This window comes from Anas platyrhynchos, chromosome 6, assembly GCF_047663525.1.
Source record: "Anas platyrhynchos isolate ZD024472 breed Pekin duck chromosome 6, IASCAAS_PekinDuck_T2T, whole genome shotgun sequence".
NCBI lineage: Eukaryota > Metazoa > Chordata > Aves > Anseriformes > Anatidae > Anas > Anas platyrhynchos.
Window position 1 is genome coordinate 22391829 of NC_092592.1, and position 18387 is coordinate 22410215.

General features: G+C 43.1%; 2 protein-coding genes across 18 annotated transcripts in view; one reads left to right on the forward strand and one right to left on the reverse strand.

The window, feature by feature from the left end:
* The window catches only part of ARHGAP22 (Rho GTPase activating protein 22), a 146481-nt gene extending 134770 nt beyond the window's left edge, over positions 1 to 11711 (reverse strand). For 6 of the 12 annotated variants that reach the window (XR_011810026.1, XR_011810025.1, XR_011810023.1 and 3 more), the window contains exon 1: positions 11477 to 11711. Coding sequence is in view for 4 of the 12 variants with exons in the window: in XM_038181078.2 (XP_038037006.1) it covers positions 11477 to 11654 (178 nt within the window). In the remaining 8 variants the exon portion in view is untranslated. Of the gene's footprint in view, positions 1 to 4524; positions 4782 to 4843; positions 5043 to 5655; positions 5789 to 5814; positions 5951 to 11476 lie in introns of those variants that run through there. The other 6 variants (XM_072039562.1, XM_038181080.2, XM_072039563.1 and 3 more) reach the window with 6 other exon arrangements.
* The window catches only part of WDFY4 (WDFY family member 4), a 175037-nt gene that overhangs the window by 19895 nt on the left and 136755 nt on the right, over positions 1 to 18387 (forward strand). For 5 of the 6 annotated variants that reach the window (XR_005266603.2, XR_005266604.2, XM_072039559.1 and 2 more), the window contains exon 1: positions 15918 to 15982. The exons of the other annotated variant lie outside the window; for it this stretch is intronic. The gene's annotated coding sequence lies outside the window, so the exon portion shown is untranslated. Of the gene's footprint in view, positions 1 to 15917; positions 15983 to 18387 lie in introns of those variants that run through there. 6 annotated transcript variants of the gene reach the window in all.

Sequence of the window (18387 nt, forward strand, 5' to 3'; positions counted from 1 at the left end):
TCACACCAAAGTAAGACTTCATAAAAAATGTACTAAAGCTGTACCAGGGTGCCTGGCAAACTAGCAGGTCCCTTAATAAAGCAAGTCCTGCCCAAGCATGCAAGCTGCAGAACAGAAAGACTGCAGACAGAGTCCAACAGGGGCCTGGCGAGCAGACCCAGACACAAGGGCTCAGAGATCAACCAGAACAAGAGGCAGCCTGAAGAATGACTGCATATAAGCCAGCACACTTGAGCTGGAGGATTTAGAACTGTATTGCAACTACTTGGGACTGCATCATCTCTCCAAACATGTCTGGGCAGGACTGGTGCATGGTTTTGCAACTGAAAAACTCAAATAAAATACAAAAGTCTGGAGATGCTGCTTCCACAGCTGTACCGGGGAATATTTCACAGCCCAGACTTGGTTTGTTTTTTAAGCTATACCAGCTGTAAAGATACAATGAAGAAACTCACTGCTGAGCAGCCTAGCTCCTTCACTGATAACATGTGCACATGCCAAAAAGTTCTGAAGCATTAGATTGCATACATTCTACATACCAGCATGTTTTAAGGGTAATCATGCTGACAGTACCTGGCAAAACAGAAGGCAAGATCTCCTGCTAGCTAGCAGGTTAGTACACCCACACAACACTGCTGTTCTATAAGTACTCCTTCAGGTACTGAAAACTATTTAACACTGCCATGCCCTGAGCTCAGGCTTCTTCCAAGGTTTACTAGCCTAAGCAAAGCAGCACTCAAAGCTGCCTATAGCCTTCCTAGAGTCAGAGCAGGCTTAGATCTTTGCATCCATCTTCAATAAGCATGCAGCATTTCCTTTTAGAATACGTGGAACAACTCTTCTCCCTGTACTACAGTATTTACATAACACCATCAGAAACCAAGAAGGCAAGACACTGGTTTGAGGGCTGCTGCTTTCTGAATGGTATAAAGGAATTAATCTTGGTCTTCTGTGTAGTTCAACACAACAGCAATGGCTTTTCACCACTTTACAAATGGTACAGTCAGCTCTGTATAAGGCATGCTCTAAATCAGAAAAGTTATTTTATACTCCAGTGACCTGTGCAATATGATCAGGAGAATTGCTTATACTCATCAGTTACTTTGCACAAGTAGGCAGCTAGTGCACCTAAACGAGGCATTGGGGCGATCAGGCTGAACAAAGGTAGCAATCAGTTTGAATCTTTTCTATCTTTTAGAGTGACCCAAATGGTCATGGCTTCAGTGAAATATGCTAACATTATTTTGGCTAGATCTAAGTAGAAAGTACAGCACACTGGGAGCAGATACGTGTGGTGGAAGAGATTGTGTCCTCCATGACCCACACAATACTTATGTCAGAGATTTTCTTTGAGTCCATTATTATTTTCTTTAAGTCCAAACAAAATCATTCTTTGATTCTACATTAGGGAGAAATAATCAGATCTGCTTCAAAAGCATGCTGTTAATCCAAATATTTACATGTATGTAAACATCCCTAACTACTCCAAATGAAGACACTAGACAGGATCTGCCTACTGACCCAGTAGGTTGGACTAAGGACAGAGACACATGCAGTAGAACAATAAATAGTGAATCTTTTGGACATTATAGTAACAGACTATTAATATAATGGCTCTTCACTGAAGGCTTACTTTAAGCCTTAGCTGTTGCACCCATCCATTCTCATCTTAGTTCTACTGCTTACAGTGTATCTGAAGTAACAGCACTGCCCTGTCTGTACAAGACAAATGAAAATGTGTATCGAATAGGTAAGCGAAGCCCCTGCAAAGAAAAGCCTGTGAACGGACAAGGAGTAAAGACAACATTCACTTAGCACCCTAACTACTGGCCTTTTAACCCTCAACACAGGATACAACGTGGGGTCTGTAATGGTTGTTTTATTTTCAGTACCAGCTAGTTTGCTACTGATCATGCAGCAGCAGCATGTGTTAGCTTCTCTGTAAGAAAATGCACAGAATACATCACAGCCCAACCATTCAATTTTGCCTTTCATCACGCTTACAACCTTTTCTTCACTAACACTGGCCTCCTATCCCAATTAGTAATAGGATGAAGTAGTTTTGCATAGCTTGCTGCACATCATATTTTAAGCAAGCCATTCAGCATTGCCTTGTGTGTATGTTCCTCGGCTTGGAGAAGGCTAGGTAATACTCTGTTCTTCAGACAAGGCTAGAGAGCTACAAGCTCCTGCCATTAATTGAACAGTAGTCACTTGAGTAATACTCATATGCTTTATTTATTTGTTAAGCATTGAAAGGGACACAAAGAAGATGGATAGCCAGTCCATTATAATTTCATGCTGTTCTATCCCAGTAGACAGCAGGTTCAGCTTAGTTTCATTATCAAGAGAGATTCAACATTGGTTTTCTGTTTGTTTTCAGAAAAGAAAAAAAAAAGAAAAACAGAGAAGAGAAAGATATGATTAGCAAGAAGACACAAAGATAGGTAAATGCCATAAGCAGTAGCTCAGAATCCTAAATTCAACATATTATGTCCTTTGTTATTGTAAAAATCTGTTACAGACCACACCATTGGACAGCCCAAGTACAGAAACCTGTTTACTGCAAAGGTCTGCATTTTCAGGTCTGCACCATGCGCTGACAGTTCCCAACTGGAACCACTGCAGCAGACTGTTCAGAGGACAAAGCAGCACTTCGTTTGTATCCATTTGCCACTTAGTTCACATCCATTTGCTGAGTCAGCTTGAAGCATGCCTTCACCACCAAAGCACACACGATGAGCTACAGAACCATAGCAAAGCCAAGCACCACTCTCCGCTCCCACTGAACCTTGGCAGCATCTCTTGAAAGCTGTCCATCATCTCCATCTGGTTAGTTAGAACTGCCTACCTGACAAGCACTGCTCAACTCACACCCTGCTGCTGGCAAAGCTCTGCAATTCCTTGGGCAACCACGCTGAGCTACAGCTCACCACTGCCAGAAGAGGGAAGTCTTACTCCCTTCTCCCTACACCCACACCACTCTTTCCTTCTGATCCACCCAGCCTTATGTTCCCACACTTCACTGACAAGCTCAGACCTTTTTATAAGCATAGTTACTCTCTGGAATGCCAGGAAGTCATCTCAGATTTCTTTTCCCCTGCTATTTTAGCGAGTCAAATCAGGTCACAGAAAGACGACTGAATAAATAGCTTGTGCCCCCTCCACAATCAGTAAAAACCTCTTGTAATATTCCCAGTGGGTATGGATTTAAGACTTCATTTTAAATAGTGTTCCTAGCCATGGTGGACCGAGGGACAAACAAAAAATGCTGGCCACAATCACATTCATGTTGGAGCAGGGACTGTACTAAACTTGTACAGCACCAAACACTGTGGGATCCTGGTCAAAGCTGCAGCTCTTCAGCACTACAGATACAGCACATAGGTCTGCTGCATCATAATAATTCAAGTTAGTCATATACTCTGCATTCACCAATGCACTTATAACAAATATTAATACCCGTGACATGCCAAGTACTTGGTCCATATTCTTCAGATACTGCAGCGGATGCCAGCATCACTGGTATCTTATACTAACCGGAGACATTAGTCTGCCACACTCCATAGAATACCACTTCCCCAAATTATTGTGAACTGAAAATGGTAACCAGGAGTAGAGAAAACTTCGTCAAGGCCTTTTGTCAATAACACTGAAGTGATAATGTCAGCCAGCTGCTTTCAGGAATAAAACCTCCCCATATTCAGCAATACCTCATTTCTCTTATACAAAGATCACCACAGGTATTCATTCCTACACTACTCTTAGGGTATTACACCAACAGCTCAATGTTGATTTTAACATTTGTTATGTCTGTTTTCCATGTGCAAACAGCACCTGTCCCCTTCTCTGTAAAACAGGTCCCTCAGTGACTTGCCTTAGTGACAGGGTTATTTATTTGGGAGACAGAGCTAGAAGAAATCCAGGAATTCTTACTCCTACATGTCTCATAATCTGAACACAAGTACACAAATTATTTGGCTGTTTGTAACAAGATGTCATGAGTTAATACCATACGGAGGGGTTCTCCTAACTTGGAGGTCTGCACAAGGTTAAGCATTAGACTGTGAAACTCCCTGCCTACAGTCCTCCCAGAGATCATGACTGATCCAATCCTTTCCCCTGCAGTGTAACCACTTCACCTTAGAACAAGTGTATACAGCTTCCTCATCACTTCATAGAATATCCCAAGTTGGAAGGGACCCAGAAGGATCATCGAGTCCAATTTAACACCACACACCATAGTTTTGGGTGTAGTTTTTGTTTGTTAACTTCAAGGAGTTCACAAATAACGTGAACTTAAAAGCATAATGTGCTTTTAATTACATGCATTAAGAGGAAAGATACTCCAAGCAACTTTTTTAAACTCCAGAGAACACCTAGTATCTCCCCTATTAAGCTATTCATAAAGACAAATTTACTCTTTTTTGGGCATGAGACACACACAGAGAAGCTCTGTTGAAGGCAAACACGCTAGAAGGACTGTCAGCAGCAGCCTCCCTCCCCCATGCTAGTTTCAAATACCTTGAACACATGCAGGCCTGGGCATGGATCCTTTCCTTTCCTCTTCCAGCTCACCAGATGGCTCACGCTGCACCCTCATCAAGGGGTTCCCCCCCGCCATCATGGTGTGGGAGGGCCTTCATCATTGCCTCAAACTACCTCTGCCTATTATGCAGGGAGCTGGAGAAAACACATCAAGCTGTTTGTACTGCTGTGCTTGCCTATTAACTACCAGCAATGTAAAAGGAAACCAACAAGGAAAAATAACGTAATTCTGGTAGTAGCCTTGCAATGAAAAGGAATGCATTTATACAGGCTCCAGAAGGAGCAGGTGACTGACCTCCCAGGAGTGAGGTGCCAGCATCTGTAGTGCTACCACTGTGCTCTTCACCAGCCTGTGCTTGCTCAGCAGGTGTTTTACACCTAAATTAGAAAGCCTATGGCTTTTTCATTTTTAAATATTTAATTTCCCCCCACACGCCGTTTATCTCCCTGGCAGCCCAGCCGCCCTTCAAGCAGTGTTACTGCTCCTTCCTAAGGCCTCAACCGTTGCCCAGGAGGCGAGGCCGTAGCTCGTTATTTCAAATTCAAATGGCGTGCGCCCAGTAACAGCCGCTTGCCTGCAAAGTTTCAGGGCTTGCTCTACAGAAGGTGATCTCCTGCCTGAGCCTTCAAGCCAGGCCAGAACACTGCTATTGCCAAAAGCTTCACCTAGCTCAGCATACACCACAAAGCCCATGTGGAAAGAAAGAGGCATCTCCACAGGGATAGCGAGGCTCACCCCTCTGAACAGCCCAGGTCCTTCTGTCATGGATCATACCACCGAGTAGCAGCAGGAGCTGAACCTCCCTCTCTGGAGTTGTGCCCCAGTTATCAGTTTCTCAGACCACAGGAGACTGACCACTACCAACAGGACAGGAATAATCCCCTACCTCTTTCACCTCCCTAGTGCCAGACACAGCACGCAGGGACACCCACACTCTTATTTATCCACCCCAAGCTTCCCCGTCCGGTTTGGGGCTATTCTTTCCTCCTGCCTTCAGGGCACCTATAAGCAACAAGCCCAGCAGCACACCAGGCTCCAACCCCAATACCTCCCTCAACAGCCCACAGCATTTTATTAGGATTTTAAGCTCATCTCAGCAGCTTTACCTCACATTTCTCCAAAACAAGGAGGTGAGGACGAGACTCACACCACAAACAGGGCTTGCCCCACAGTGCCTCAGAGGCTCCTCACACAAGTTCACAAACCACAAGCCATAAACCAAATTGGTTTTACTAGCATTTCACTCTAGCCTTTTACCCACATACCTTTCTAGAACACAGCTCCTAAAATTGCCTCTTCTGTCTCAAAGAAACCCTCTTTCAAGGAAGGGATATAGTGAGCCTCCTCCTTGCAGCTGGGCTCCCCCAGTGTAATGTTGTCCCTGCCATGCCAGCTGCAGCTAGTGACTCTGATTGCTCCACACCATGGGGGCTGGTGTGCTCCCACCTGTGTTGGTGGGCTCTCAGGGGCTCGAAATTTCTGGAGGAGTTCACAGCTCCAGGGCTATTGACTTTGGTTGCAAGAGTACAAGGCTGGTTGTTATTGTTTGCCTGGTAAGATGGAGGTGCCAAGGTGCAGGCCACCCACATGCTTTGGAATAGCTGTGTGCAACATCAGCCCCTCAAACCAGAGCTGCAGCATCGGGGCTGCAGAGCCCTCGGAGTTCCTCTCCACAGAGCTAAGAGGCTGCAGGTGCAAAGCTGTGGTTTGTGAAGGGGACCAGATGTCTGTGAGAGTTCCCCTTTTCTGCCTCACACTAGCCAGAGAAACAAGCTTTTCATACAGCATGATTTTGAAGATGCCCCCAGTTTGCCCTGTATGCCTGAGGAAAATAGCAATGTGACAATTAACTGCTGTGCATAGGGCAGGAGGAATGCCTTCTGTAGAGGACTCAGAAAAAAGCCAGAGGGTTGATCCCTCAGTAACCAGAGAAGCCAGATTGCACTTGAGACTGTTTGGCTGCCTCTGGGACATTATGAACTCTATTTACTTCACAGTTCCTAATGTCTTCTCTCTTCCATATCCCCCTTCCTTTCCCCCATAAACTAATTTTCACACTTTTTCTTCTCCTTTGTGTTGAAATCTCATTTAATCGCTATTTTTTGTTCCCTTGTTAGGCCTCATCTCAGCTTTTCCTGTTGCAGACAGTCTTGCTATAGGCACCTGCTACTGGGCCTGCGTGGTTGATTCTTAGATGCGGCCCAGCCCCTGGGACCTGAACAGTGTCAATGGTACTGAAAAATTAACTGGCTTAGCCAAATATGACTCTGAATAAGCAGCATCTTCTAACAGAGTCAGAGGTCACCTTCACTGGTATAAAAATGCCCTATTCATTTTCCAGAGATGTTGCACATCAAAGTTCATTCCTAAGCCTGGCAAACTCAGGCTAGATGAGACCTTCTGAAAGCCATGACTGGTTGATAGCTTTCTCCTGTCGTTAAGGCTTCTTGAAGAAGTGATTAATAGCAATTTCATTTAGACAGGAAATCTTTAAAGGGATGACCCCAATCACTCCATATTTCTGGTACAGAAATAAGTTACTACTAGCAAACCCCACAATTTCATACCAGTACATTCATCCTATTGTCCTCCACCTGCGCAAGAACTAAGGTTGCAGGGTTGCATTCAGATATCTAAGCCCTTAGCTGGTGAGTTCTTACAGTCAGATGTGTTCTGATGACACAGAATGACCAGTTAAAAGCTGTTGAACAAGGAGGAAGGATAATTCAGTATTCTTTCACACTACACTAAACATCAGGAAACTTGTTTCAAGTCCTAGCTTTGCCTTGGAGTTTTCCCTAATCCACAGAATGTAAATGTTAACTGTGAAACGTAGCATATGCAAAGGCAAATCCATTATGAATTGTGAAATGGTAGTGAAGTGTTGGCCTCAAGTAATGGATTGAAATAAAATTATCAGTTCTGAATAGGTGTGTTGTGACTGACAATTTTGGAGATGTCTACATTAGTAAATAGTGCAGATCCTTAGGAGTGCATTTGTTAGACAGTTAATGGCATGTAACTAATATCCTTACTACATATGAATTTTAAGGGGCTCTGTTTTGCACCAGTACTATTTTGATCCTATACAGGATCAACCCCAACAACACAATACATTCCTATATCCCTTAACTTTCTGGCTAACTTGAACATGTGTGTGCATTTACAAGATCATCAATGTGTCTTTTGCATGGTCATTTGGGCATTTTCTTTCAGAACATATGTTTCTGTTGAGTATTTTATGAGAGTTTTCTCTGGGTACACAGATAATGGTTATCTTTCCTCTATCCTGCCTCCAATTTTATTTGAGCTTATAGGAGTCAACTATATTTTGACGTGTCTTTTCTCCTTTCAAGTCTGTCTGGATTTAGCCAACCAGATCACAAATTGTTAGGATGGAGACTAAACAATCGTGTATCCTTAGTGCCGTAAGAAATCAGTTTAAGTATAGTGTATCTGTGCTTCAGAAATCAAAGAAACAGCACTTTCATTAAAAATACAATGACACCATTGCAAAAGCACTAAATATTAAAGCATAGCTGTCCTCACTGCAAGCACATGAAGCTTACATTGTACATGTGCACACTCCCAGAGGGGTATAATAATACTTTACCCTCTAAAGTTCCTCCTGCCAAGATTACTAGACATCATTCTTAGAAATGTTTTAAGTATGCTAAAGCCCACTTTTCATTAAAATCAAATTATGATGAGTTTCAGAAAAGAAAAAAAAAACAAAAACAAAAAACAAACAAAAAACAAACAAACAAACAAAAAAAAAAAAAACAAGAAAGAGGGGAATAATAAGAGGGGAATAATGCAATTTTACGACAGGCATGTTGAAGGATACCTGAGGAAAAAACAGCCTGCCTGCAGCAGGCTAGCTAGCTAAAATGTTTCCCATCATCTTTTCCAGTCTCTAACTTTTAATTAAACAGTAAAAAAAAAAAAAGTAATTCTTATGACTGTGAATAAAATTTTCAACATACTGTAACGTATGCGTGAATGTGCAGAAATAATAAATCAGAGAAGTGCAGACAATTCCGTAATGTTAGACACCCACTAGTACAATGTCCTAGTAAGAAGAGAAGGTTACATGTAGTTCTTCATGCCTATATAACTGAGACAGACTGTGCTGAAGACAGGAATACGGTAAAGAATCTATCATGTCAGCAGTTCTTTTGCGATAGAGAGCAATACCTTCATAACACTTATTAAAAAACAAATGTGCAAATTTGTAGCCAGTCCAGCTTCTATTGCCAAGCACATTTAAAAGCAACTGGTCAGATACAGTCTTAGAATTTCTGAGAAAAACAGCAGATGTTTTGCTTCATTTTTTCATACCTTAAGAGCAATGAAACAAAAATGCATTCCTTGAGACTGAAGGATGGAGTCTGAAAACTGCTTTCCCTGCTCTCCATACTTAAAGTTCTCTTGCCTCCAGTTTGGAAGACAGCATTTTTATGCCCCATCACAGTAAGTGACAGGAAAGAATGTGAGAATAGGAGATGTTTTCCATTGCAGTCACTTATTTCAGAATTCTGGAGTCCGCCAACTTCTGTACATAAAACACTGTAGATGAAAAAATAATGTAAAATCCATTCAAGCCTAACCAGGATGAATGATTTTCCAGAAGGCCCATTTAGGCACATTAAGATTTCCAGTCTGTGAGATTTTACACCTTACTAGGCATTATGAAAACAATGTACCTCTTAAATGAATGTGTCTGAGTTACAGATGCGAGCCTGCTGATGAAATGGCAAGGACTACATTACACTGACAGTTACCTCTCGTAAGGCCAGTTATCTTTGTTCTCTACCTTACCTATCACGGATATTGAGAGCTACACCCCAGATGTCAGACTCAACACTCTGAAAAGCCTTAATGTCTTTAAACCCAGGACCTACTTGAACAGATGCAGGGAGCCTGAAGCAAAGAGCAGCACATACAGACAAGGTAGCTTGAGTAATTCAACCACAATAAATCTACAGTAAATACAAGAACATCTCTGGGTTTCACTTTATTACTGCCTCCCATCACACTCCAGTGAACCCAGAGTCTGTAGCCAGAGCATTCTTTTTGATCCCTTCTCATCTGCTCAGAGAAGTCATGCTGCCAACAACTAAGTCCTCAGTAGCAGAGCTAACAGCCTGCCCTGAAGTCAACAAAGCTCATGCAGCAGCTTGTGGATTTCCAGACCTTGTTGATGCTCACCATCAGCTAAAGATTCATGCAGCCCTTCTCAATACGTTGCTTGCTCACCTTTTACTATCTGAACCTTCATTAACAACCCCAGCAGAGAGGTCAGGGAGCATGAACAACCATTTTATATTCACTTCAGTCTTGCAAGGTGGGACGCTTACCTTCAAAGAAACATTCAGCCATCTTCAGCACTGCCTGTTTGCAGCTCCTATGAATGACAGCTACAGAAGAGCCTTGCAGTATTAGGCCCTGCCTAATATTTTGCCAAGGCATTACAAAAGTAGGAAAATTCCTTACATTTCAAAAGGCATCAAGACAGCTCTTTCCGTGAGCTCTAAATTCACTCAGAAATAAACCTACTACTGCACAGTTAATAAACCAAACTCAGATCAAACCCTGAGAGGATGACATATATTGCTATAAATTGAAATTGAGTCACAGAAGTACACTACAGTTTGTCTTCTGAGCATCAGTAACCCACAGGGATCTAGGATATGCCTCATAACTAGACTTCAATATATATTTATCTTCTAGATGAAAAAAGTGGTAGTACAGCATATAGTTGTGAAAGCCTGTTTCCTTCCTCTGCCACAGATTTCCTGTACCACTTTAGTCACATCAATTAGCTTCTGTCTCATCAGGGCTACAATAACCCACAGGAATGCTGGATAATAAATGTATTAAAACACTTAAATAAGATCAAGCACCCCTTAGAAGGGGAATGGCAAAGAGGCAGCATCTACAAAAGATGTGCTGAACTTCTACAAAATTGTGCAAGTAAATTATAAGTACCTATGAATTAGCGTGGATGAGATTGCATATATACAACCCAAATAGCAGAAAGCTTCTTTCTTTTTTTTTTTTTTTTTCCTAAGATACTGCTACTTAATAGACTGTTGGTATTTTAAGGACTGTTCAGAGCAAAACACTGCTTGTAGATAGATATGTATGACCCGAAGTGACATTTAGCTGGTATTACCTGTCTCAGAATCACAGCAGTTAGAACCAGTGACGCTTTTCTATTTTATAATGCTGGCATGGCAGAGGAAAAACCTAATCTTTACGTACACTTCTGTGTCTGCTTTTGCTCCTAAATGACATTAATCTGTTTCTGTTTCTGATGGGCGGGAAGATATTCTCCCGAGACTGCCATTAGGCTGTGAATGGCAATGATGCTCAACAAATGCCATGTCAAGCGAGGAGCTGGAGCAGCAGCAGGAGATCACCCAACGCAGCCCCTGCCACAGCATCTCCTCCAGGCGAGCCGTGCCCAGCCCTTGCCGATCGCTTTACGAGCAGGGCTGCAGGACTGCTCTAAGCAGCTGTTGCAGACCCAGAGCAGGTTTTCTTCCCTTCCTTCCTTTGTCCTCGCCAGCAGCTCCCACCAAGTGACTTTCCCCAGCGCCTGCATCCCGGCCCGGAGGGGCAGCGCGCTCCAGCAGCCCGCTGCTGCGAGGTGCCGCAGGTGAGCCTGCCACACCTGCCGCCAGCAGGAATTTCGGCATGACAAGCGCAGCATTAGCAACCCCCACAGGGGTGCAGAGACTCCACCGAGTCCCAGGTCGGAATCCAGCGCTTCAATTCCCCCCGGCACCGCAGACCACCGCGGGTCCAGCCCCCTCCCTCCCACCCACCGCTTATTGCCCGGAGCCTCTGCCGCCGCCGCTCCCTCCCCTCGCCCTCCCGGGGAAGTTTCCCGGTGTGGCCCGGCGCCCCCCGAGGACTCACCTCGCCGGGCCTGCCGGATCCGGGGGCTCAGCATGCTCCTTCCCTGCCGGCAGCCTCGCCTCGCCTCGCCTCGCCTCAGCGGGCGGCCCCGGGCCCGGCCGCCGCCCTCCGCCACCTCACTCAGCTCCCAGCTCTGGCTCGGGGGCGACGCTTCACGTGGGGCTAAATAAACCGTCATGCATTATTTATCCGGCCTCGAATTAATTCCCGTCCGAACTCAGCGCTGAGTGCCTCAGTAATTACTGCCGATAAATCACTAGCACGCAGACACGAGGGCTGGACCCGGCTCCTTCTGCTAATTGGCCGTGCATCGGTGTTATTAATATGCCTCTTCCAGGGAGCAGCGTGGATCCCGCATCCCCCCTCAGCATCTTCCTCCTGTCGCGTTCGACAGACGCTTCAACTCGCCAAGGACGGAGAGCTGAATCTCTCCCAGCTCGAGCTGGGGGGAAAAAAGGACACAAAGCACACGCCAAGGAGCTTGTGCATCTGCTACGGTTGTGCACTGAAGAAAACACAAAGTGTGCTGGGCCACAGGGCAGTGGCATGCAGGGAGCACCCAGGGGCTGCAGCCCTTCTGGGAAGGGAATCCAGCGAGCACCAGGGAGATGGGAGAAATGACAATGGTTACTGCAGCGCAGAACAACAGCTCTTCTCTGCACTGACAGTCTGGTGGGATGAGCACAGGGGAATGCCAGCACTCCATCCTAGCACCAGTCATTTCTATTTGCACTCCTTGCTAAGCTCTCCTTCGCCCCATCCTGGGAAGGAGCAAGTCAGCAGTGGGGAGAGTAAAGGACAGTTGACAAAATAGTTAGGTACTAGCAATTAGTATCTATAAACTACAAATAGTTGGATGAAAATCAAATCCAATTGACACATTCTGCCCCTGCTCGTAGGGCTCAAGGGCTGCTCGTAGCACGAGCCCTTTCCTCACCATCCCTATCTCTTGCCTAGCAGGTCCTTTTGCAACACAGTAAAGTAGGTAAACATCTCCCTGGCAAAGTGCATGCTCTGCAGCATCACCCTGCAGGTTTACATTGCTGAGTTGCATTGACAACAAGCACCTGAGATTGACCGCTTCTTTCTTTGCCAAGAAGATGCATCATATTTTGGATCTTGAACACTGGCCATGAAGTTGTATCTCCAGCAGTGGAAGAGGCTCTCTGGCCCTCCGCAGAAATTATACTTAGTGTGCAAGGCTGGAACAATGGCAAAGATGCTTTGGACCTTTACCTGCTTTAGCTGCCCGTAGAATCAGCTGCTTAGAAGTGATCATAAATCTGTTGAGCTCACGATGGCTGCCTCAGATTTACGCACCTGTAAATGAGGCTGGAAGTGGGATCTGTTTTGAATATGCAGGCTCCTGCAGTTATCTCCCCACTAATTATCTATATTAGCTGGGCTTCAGCATGGTGAGAAGCAGCTAACTGGTGATCCTTTGGCCAACATGCTTAGCAAACACCCTGACACCAGCAGGGGTAACCAGCAATAGCAAGAGCTGAGGGAAGTTATGCTTCCGACTTCCTATCCAGTGCCTGGATTAAAAAGTCATTCTTCCTAACAGTCCAGGAGACCTCTTTCTCTCTTGATATTTTCAGCTTTTCTCGTCCAATTTGATGCTGTTTAGATTGCATCATTTTGCACTTTGAGCAGGAAATCAAAAGGTGTGTACAGTAACACATAACAAGAAATAAAGTGAACTGAACTTCTAACCTCACAGGAAACTGGTGACACTTCTTCCTGCTAAGTCACTTATCATGAGAGCTTGATTTCATCTCTGGGGAAGGATATTATATATAAATAATTGATTATCATGTTCATGGGTGAAATGAAAACACTCAAATAAATAACAGCCATGTTCAACCCTAGATACTAGCTTTGAAGTCTTTTTGGTTAATTGAAAACAAAGTACTTAGTGTAAACAGAAGCATTCCATTTGATCCTGTTTGAAATGTTTTGCTTTGACATCAAGATTATCAGCCCTTCTTAAAGCAATTTTCAAATCAAACAATTTAAATATTTTTTTAGAAGTCAAAAAATTCCTATTTTTTCCACAGATCAATCATAAGAAATTCATATCTGAGTCTCCCAGATGTACTTTTATGGGAAAATAAACTGTCAGGGGAAAAAACAACAACAACAACAAAAACTATTAAAAATTGCCAGCTAGGAGAGAAAAAAAATCATCTCAGCACTGAAGGCTGCAGTGCTTTGCTCTGACAATTTAAAGTACTTCCTGAAAGAAAAACTGAGAATAGGTCCAACAGAAAGGTAACCTAGCAAGTGTCATGGGTGAACCAGAGCCTATGGGAATGTTTAACCACTGAAGACTGTATACCAACCTACCTACACTGAGCAGGATAGCTGGGGCAAGAGATCTCAATGGTTTGTACCTTAAGTCGCTCACAAGTTTCAGAGCCTCTTTCCATCCTACAGGCAGTTTCTTGGGATGCGTGTCCCTAGGCTGCACCACCTCCACTGAACCACACCTCAAAGGACCCCTGCCCTTGAAGTATGGCTGGGGATGTCCTGGCTCTGCCTCAAGTGCTGCTTCATCTGTAACCCAGGTCACCTCTTCACCTGTGCCTGCCCCACACCACGGCCAGATGCTCCTTCCACATATGTACCTGACAATATGACTTCTTAACAAATATACATACACCCTTCTATATAAAAAGCAACTCTGTAGAAGGCCATGCAGTAGGGGGAAAAAATAAACTTAAGTAACAGCTGATTTGGCTTATTCTCTCTGTATTAAGCTGTTTCATTGCTAAATGGAAACTGAGAAAAATGGAAATACAGCATTATGACATAAGCTCCCCCCCTCCTATTTGGTGTGGGTATCTTTGAATAGAGTTTAAGAATACCCTGATCAGAGAATTTGAACAGAGATACCAGAAAATGCACCTGTGTGGTCTCCCCAGCTTAAGGATACCTAAAGTCACATGCTGAACCTCAGTGTAAATCTTTGTACTAGTAATTCTAAACAACATACATCTGTTGCTTCAGAAAGTCCCTAGCAGTCTGGGGCTTATCCTGTTCTAGAGCTAGGTCAAAGATGAACCAGTTCCCCAGGCTTCTTAAAAAGATCAGTGAAGCTCTGTGGTTGTAGACAATAAGACCACTGTGACTGATCTGAGGCAAGAGGGTCCCTCCTGATGGCTTGAGATAACATTTATGTGTGTACCTATTACTGGAAATCACTGGTCTAGATACAGACTGTCTGTGCGTCACAGAGCAGTAACCATCTACAGGGTGAGAAAATAGGAATCGGCTGACTAACCAAGGACTAGAGAACTGTTATTATCTGCTTCTTGTGTGAATCTAAAAATAAATGCGTTCCTTAATTATCTGTCACCTCTTTGGAATGTGGAAAAAACATTCTGTATGTCACAAGTGTTTACCATTGATTGTTAAGCACATAATGATAGCAAATGGTATGGCCTAAGGGTTAGAAAACTTGAGTAGAGTGTGGAGGTGAAGCCTACAGAATTAATGCTGACTCATTTCCCTTGGTCACACGAAAGACACTGAGCCCCAGGCCCTATCCACCTCCATGCAGTGTTTTGAGACCTGGGATTGGCAAACATTATCTAAATCCAGTGGATGATAATGTTAGTAAGTTATTGCAGTGGGGACACTCATAGAAGATATGATTCATCTGCTGGCGCCAGGGCTGATGGCTAGAGGCTATGAAACATGTCGGGTACTTGCGACGGAAGAGTGCGTGGGCCAGTGAAGTTGCTGAATCTGTGTGGGGGGCATTGAATGGATCTCTATTTCCCCAGGCTGCATGTGCAGCATGCTGTCACCCACCAATTACTGCATGGCATATCCTTCTTTCCTCCTCCTCATCTTCTGCTACCATATGCAGGCCAAGGACTTGTTGTAACTAGCTGATTGATACATTCTCTTTACTCATCAGCAAGATGGGTCTGGATTAAAGCCCAAGATCTAATCACCCTGGACTTTGGCACCATTGAAAACCAGATCCAGTTTGTTTAGATTGCAACTTCATTTGGTTAGAATTTGTTCTCTTACTGTATAAAATGAAGTTGATGGAAAAGGATCCAAAGAAGAAAGGACTTTGGTATGCATTTTCAGATCAATAATTGCAGCAGCATTGCCTTTGCAAGACAAGCTGGAATAAATATGTGTATAGGAACTGTGGAAATTCTCTTGCTAAATAAGATTGAGCAGTAAATAGGTATCGTTTGAAGTATCTAATGACCAGAAGAAATTTCAATTTGATATGACCTTTGCTTCCAGGCTAAGCGATCAAAACCTCTTGAGGATGCTGCCATCTGGTTTTCCAGGTGAAAAGCATTGCCAGTCTTTCAGCTGTCAGTAATCAGCATTTTTATTGGCACTCTTAGAAGACACAGCAAGAAATATGTGGACCTTTAAAAATGACCTCTAGTGCCAGGTAAGTGGATAATGCATGATGGAGGATGCTGTGTTGATGCTCTAGATCTGCTCTGGAAACAACTGAAAGCTTGAAGGGTATTTTTGTGGTGGTGGTGGGGAAAAAGTCAACAGTTCAGAAAAAACTTCAGAGATTATCTGTAACTAAAACATAAATGGAGCAATTTCTTTAGGTTTGGGTTATTTTATTTACTTATTTATTTATTTTAAGTAAGCCTAATGGCATCTTGGGTCTCCCAGAGGTAATATTTTTCAGATGAGGCAGTGAATATGCCAAACACTTCTAGGCTACTAAGAGAGGGCAGAATTATGATCTTACAGAAAAACAATCAGAAACAGCAGAGTGAAGCTAGGCAATTTTTGGGTATCTTTAACAATCTTTTGCAGTCAGTGTTCCTTTCTATCTAGTCTCATTCCACAAGTAGGTCAAGAACATTCATCTTTCATTTCAGGCTGTATGAGCTTCTCCAGAGAGCAGCAGCTACAGCCTGAGAGAAGGCTGTAATACAGCTGTCATAAACCTGAGTATGGGAAGAAACTAAACAAGCAGCCATAATGGTGATGGCCAAAGATGGCTTCAATTTTTCCTCTTTCTGTGGTGATGAACATGCTGAATGCTTATATCCCTACAAGACCTCTTCTGCTACTGTAGCAAATACCTGAAAACCAGTTGACTTAATTTGAAAGTGTGCCCCTCAGATAGGAGTATTAGGTATTTTGCTTAGGTGACCTGCAAACACAGTTAGAGAATTGTGTTATTCTTCATGGTAGATAAAGAAAACCTGAATTTGTATTTTCTTTCCCTCTTTTTTGTTTACTGCTGACAAACACCAAAGATGTTGATGTGCCCTTTTTCTGGTCTTGCTATAAGCATAATGGTCTCTGACCATATTGAGGGGGTGTAATATACTAAGGAGAAGGAAAATCTTTAACAGAAATTTCTGACTTCTGATAAGTCATTATACAATAAAATAAATAACAAAAGAAAGTCTAGACAGTTCTGAATTATGTGAAAAAGATTTCCAGCTCTGTTTTGTGATGTACCTTCATATGTTGGAGTCAGACAAGACAGATTATTAATATAAAAGCAATACATAAAATCAATACAATAATATAAACAACAAAAATACAATACAATAAAAACTTCTGAGCAAGTGCTACTCAGATTGTTGGAGAGCCAGGGTACGCTACCTATAAGGAAGAAAATGTTGAAGCTTGCTTAATCTGGCAGAGAGACTAATGGAGGATCTAGCATCACTCCACAACAAGTTAAATGATTTTTTTTTTTCAAAGACCATGTAACTCAAAGCTTCTTGGTAGTAGCAGATAATAAAATGAAAAGTAATGCCTGCCTGGTTTTAGCTTCGGAATTCAGTTTGGAGACTAAGAAAACTTTTTCACCAGGACAATGGTGAAATACTGGGATGGATACAAAGAAAGCAGGTATTCAGAGGCTTTTAAGGTGGCTAGGCTAGGCTAGTTTTGGTAGTAGGCCTGTTCCAAGCAGAAAGCTGGTCTAGATAACCTCCAGAGCTTCCTTTTCTCCCCCATTTTTGTGAGCCTGTCTGAAAGACGGTTTTTGCTGCTATACCTGTTGGTCTAGCAAAATGCTACTTCTCTCTCTAACCCTTGCTTCATTGACACCCTCATATCATCACAGGTCTAGCAGACCTGCTACTGCAATTACATCTGTCAGATCAGGTAAATAGCAGCTGAGGTTCTTCCCCACATCATTACCTCTTTCAAATAGATGCATCTTTTCTTGGAATTTCTATATGAAATTTATTCTGAATTTCCCTAAACTTAAGTGTTTTGCTATACTGGAATCAGGAAATTAATTGTTTAGCATGAAGTATGGGATTAGCGTAACTGAAACCGTAAGAGACTACTCACTTGTCCTACATCAAAATACATGCTTAACTGACTTGCTAGATCAGAAATTATTGGGGTAAGTCATATTGTTTGGATTTTGTATTATGTAAGCAAAGCATAGAGCCTCAAACTTCATAGTGAAAGGAATCTGTATGTCTAAGTCCTAGGTAGCTCTGCTGTCTAGCCCAGGTCTCTAATTCTAATTGTATTGTCTATACAGCCAGGCCTCCAGTTGTATCTTGACATCAGCCTGCTCTCACTCAAATCTAAGAAAATTTGTTGGAATTGCTCTGACAGTCCCAGAACATGTCTGGAGAGGTTATTGTATTTTTTTTTCGCTCACCTGTTCCTCTACGTGTCGAGATTTTCCCTGCACACTTGAGATCAGTGACAGGAATACACTCTTTAGTCAGGAGCTGCAGAACCTCATGAATCAGCTGCATTAAAAGCAGAAACATGGGCGGTCACTTATATTTGTAGGCCTAAAAGAAATGAGGTCCTTTATTCAGAGAGGAAATACAGAAATGCATTATTTAAATGTTAAATGCTATTGTTGCAGAATAGATTATTTCTTTTTGTTTTAGTGGCAGGAGCCAAAGAGCAGTGCATGC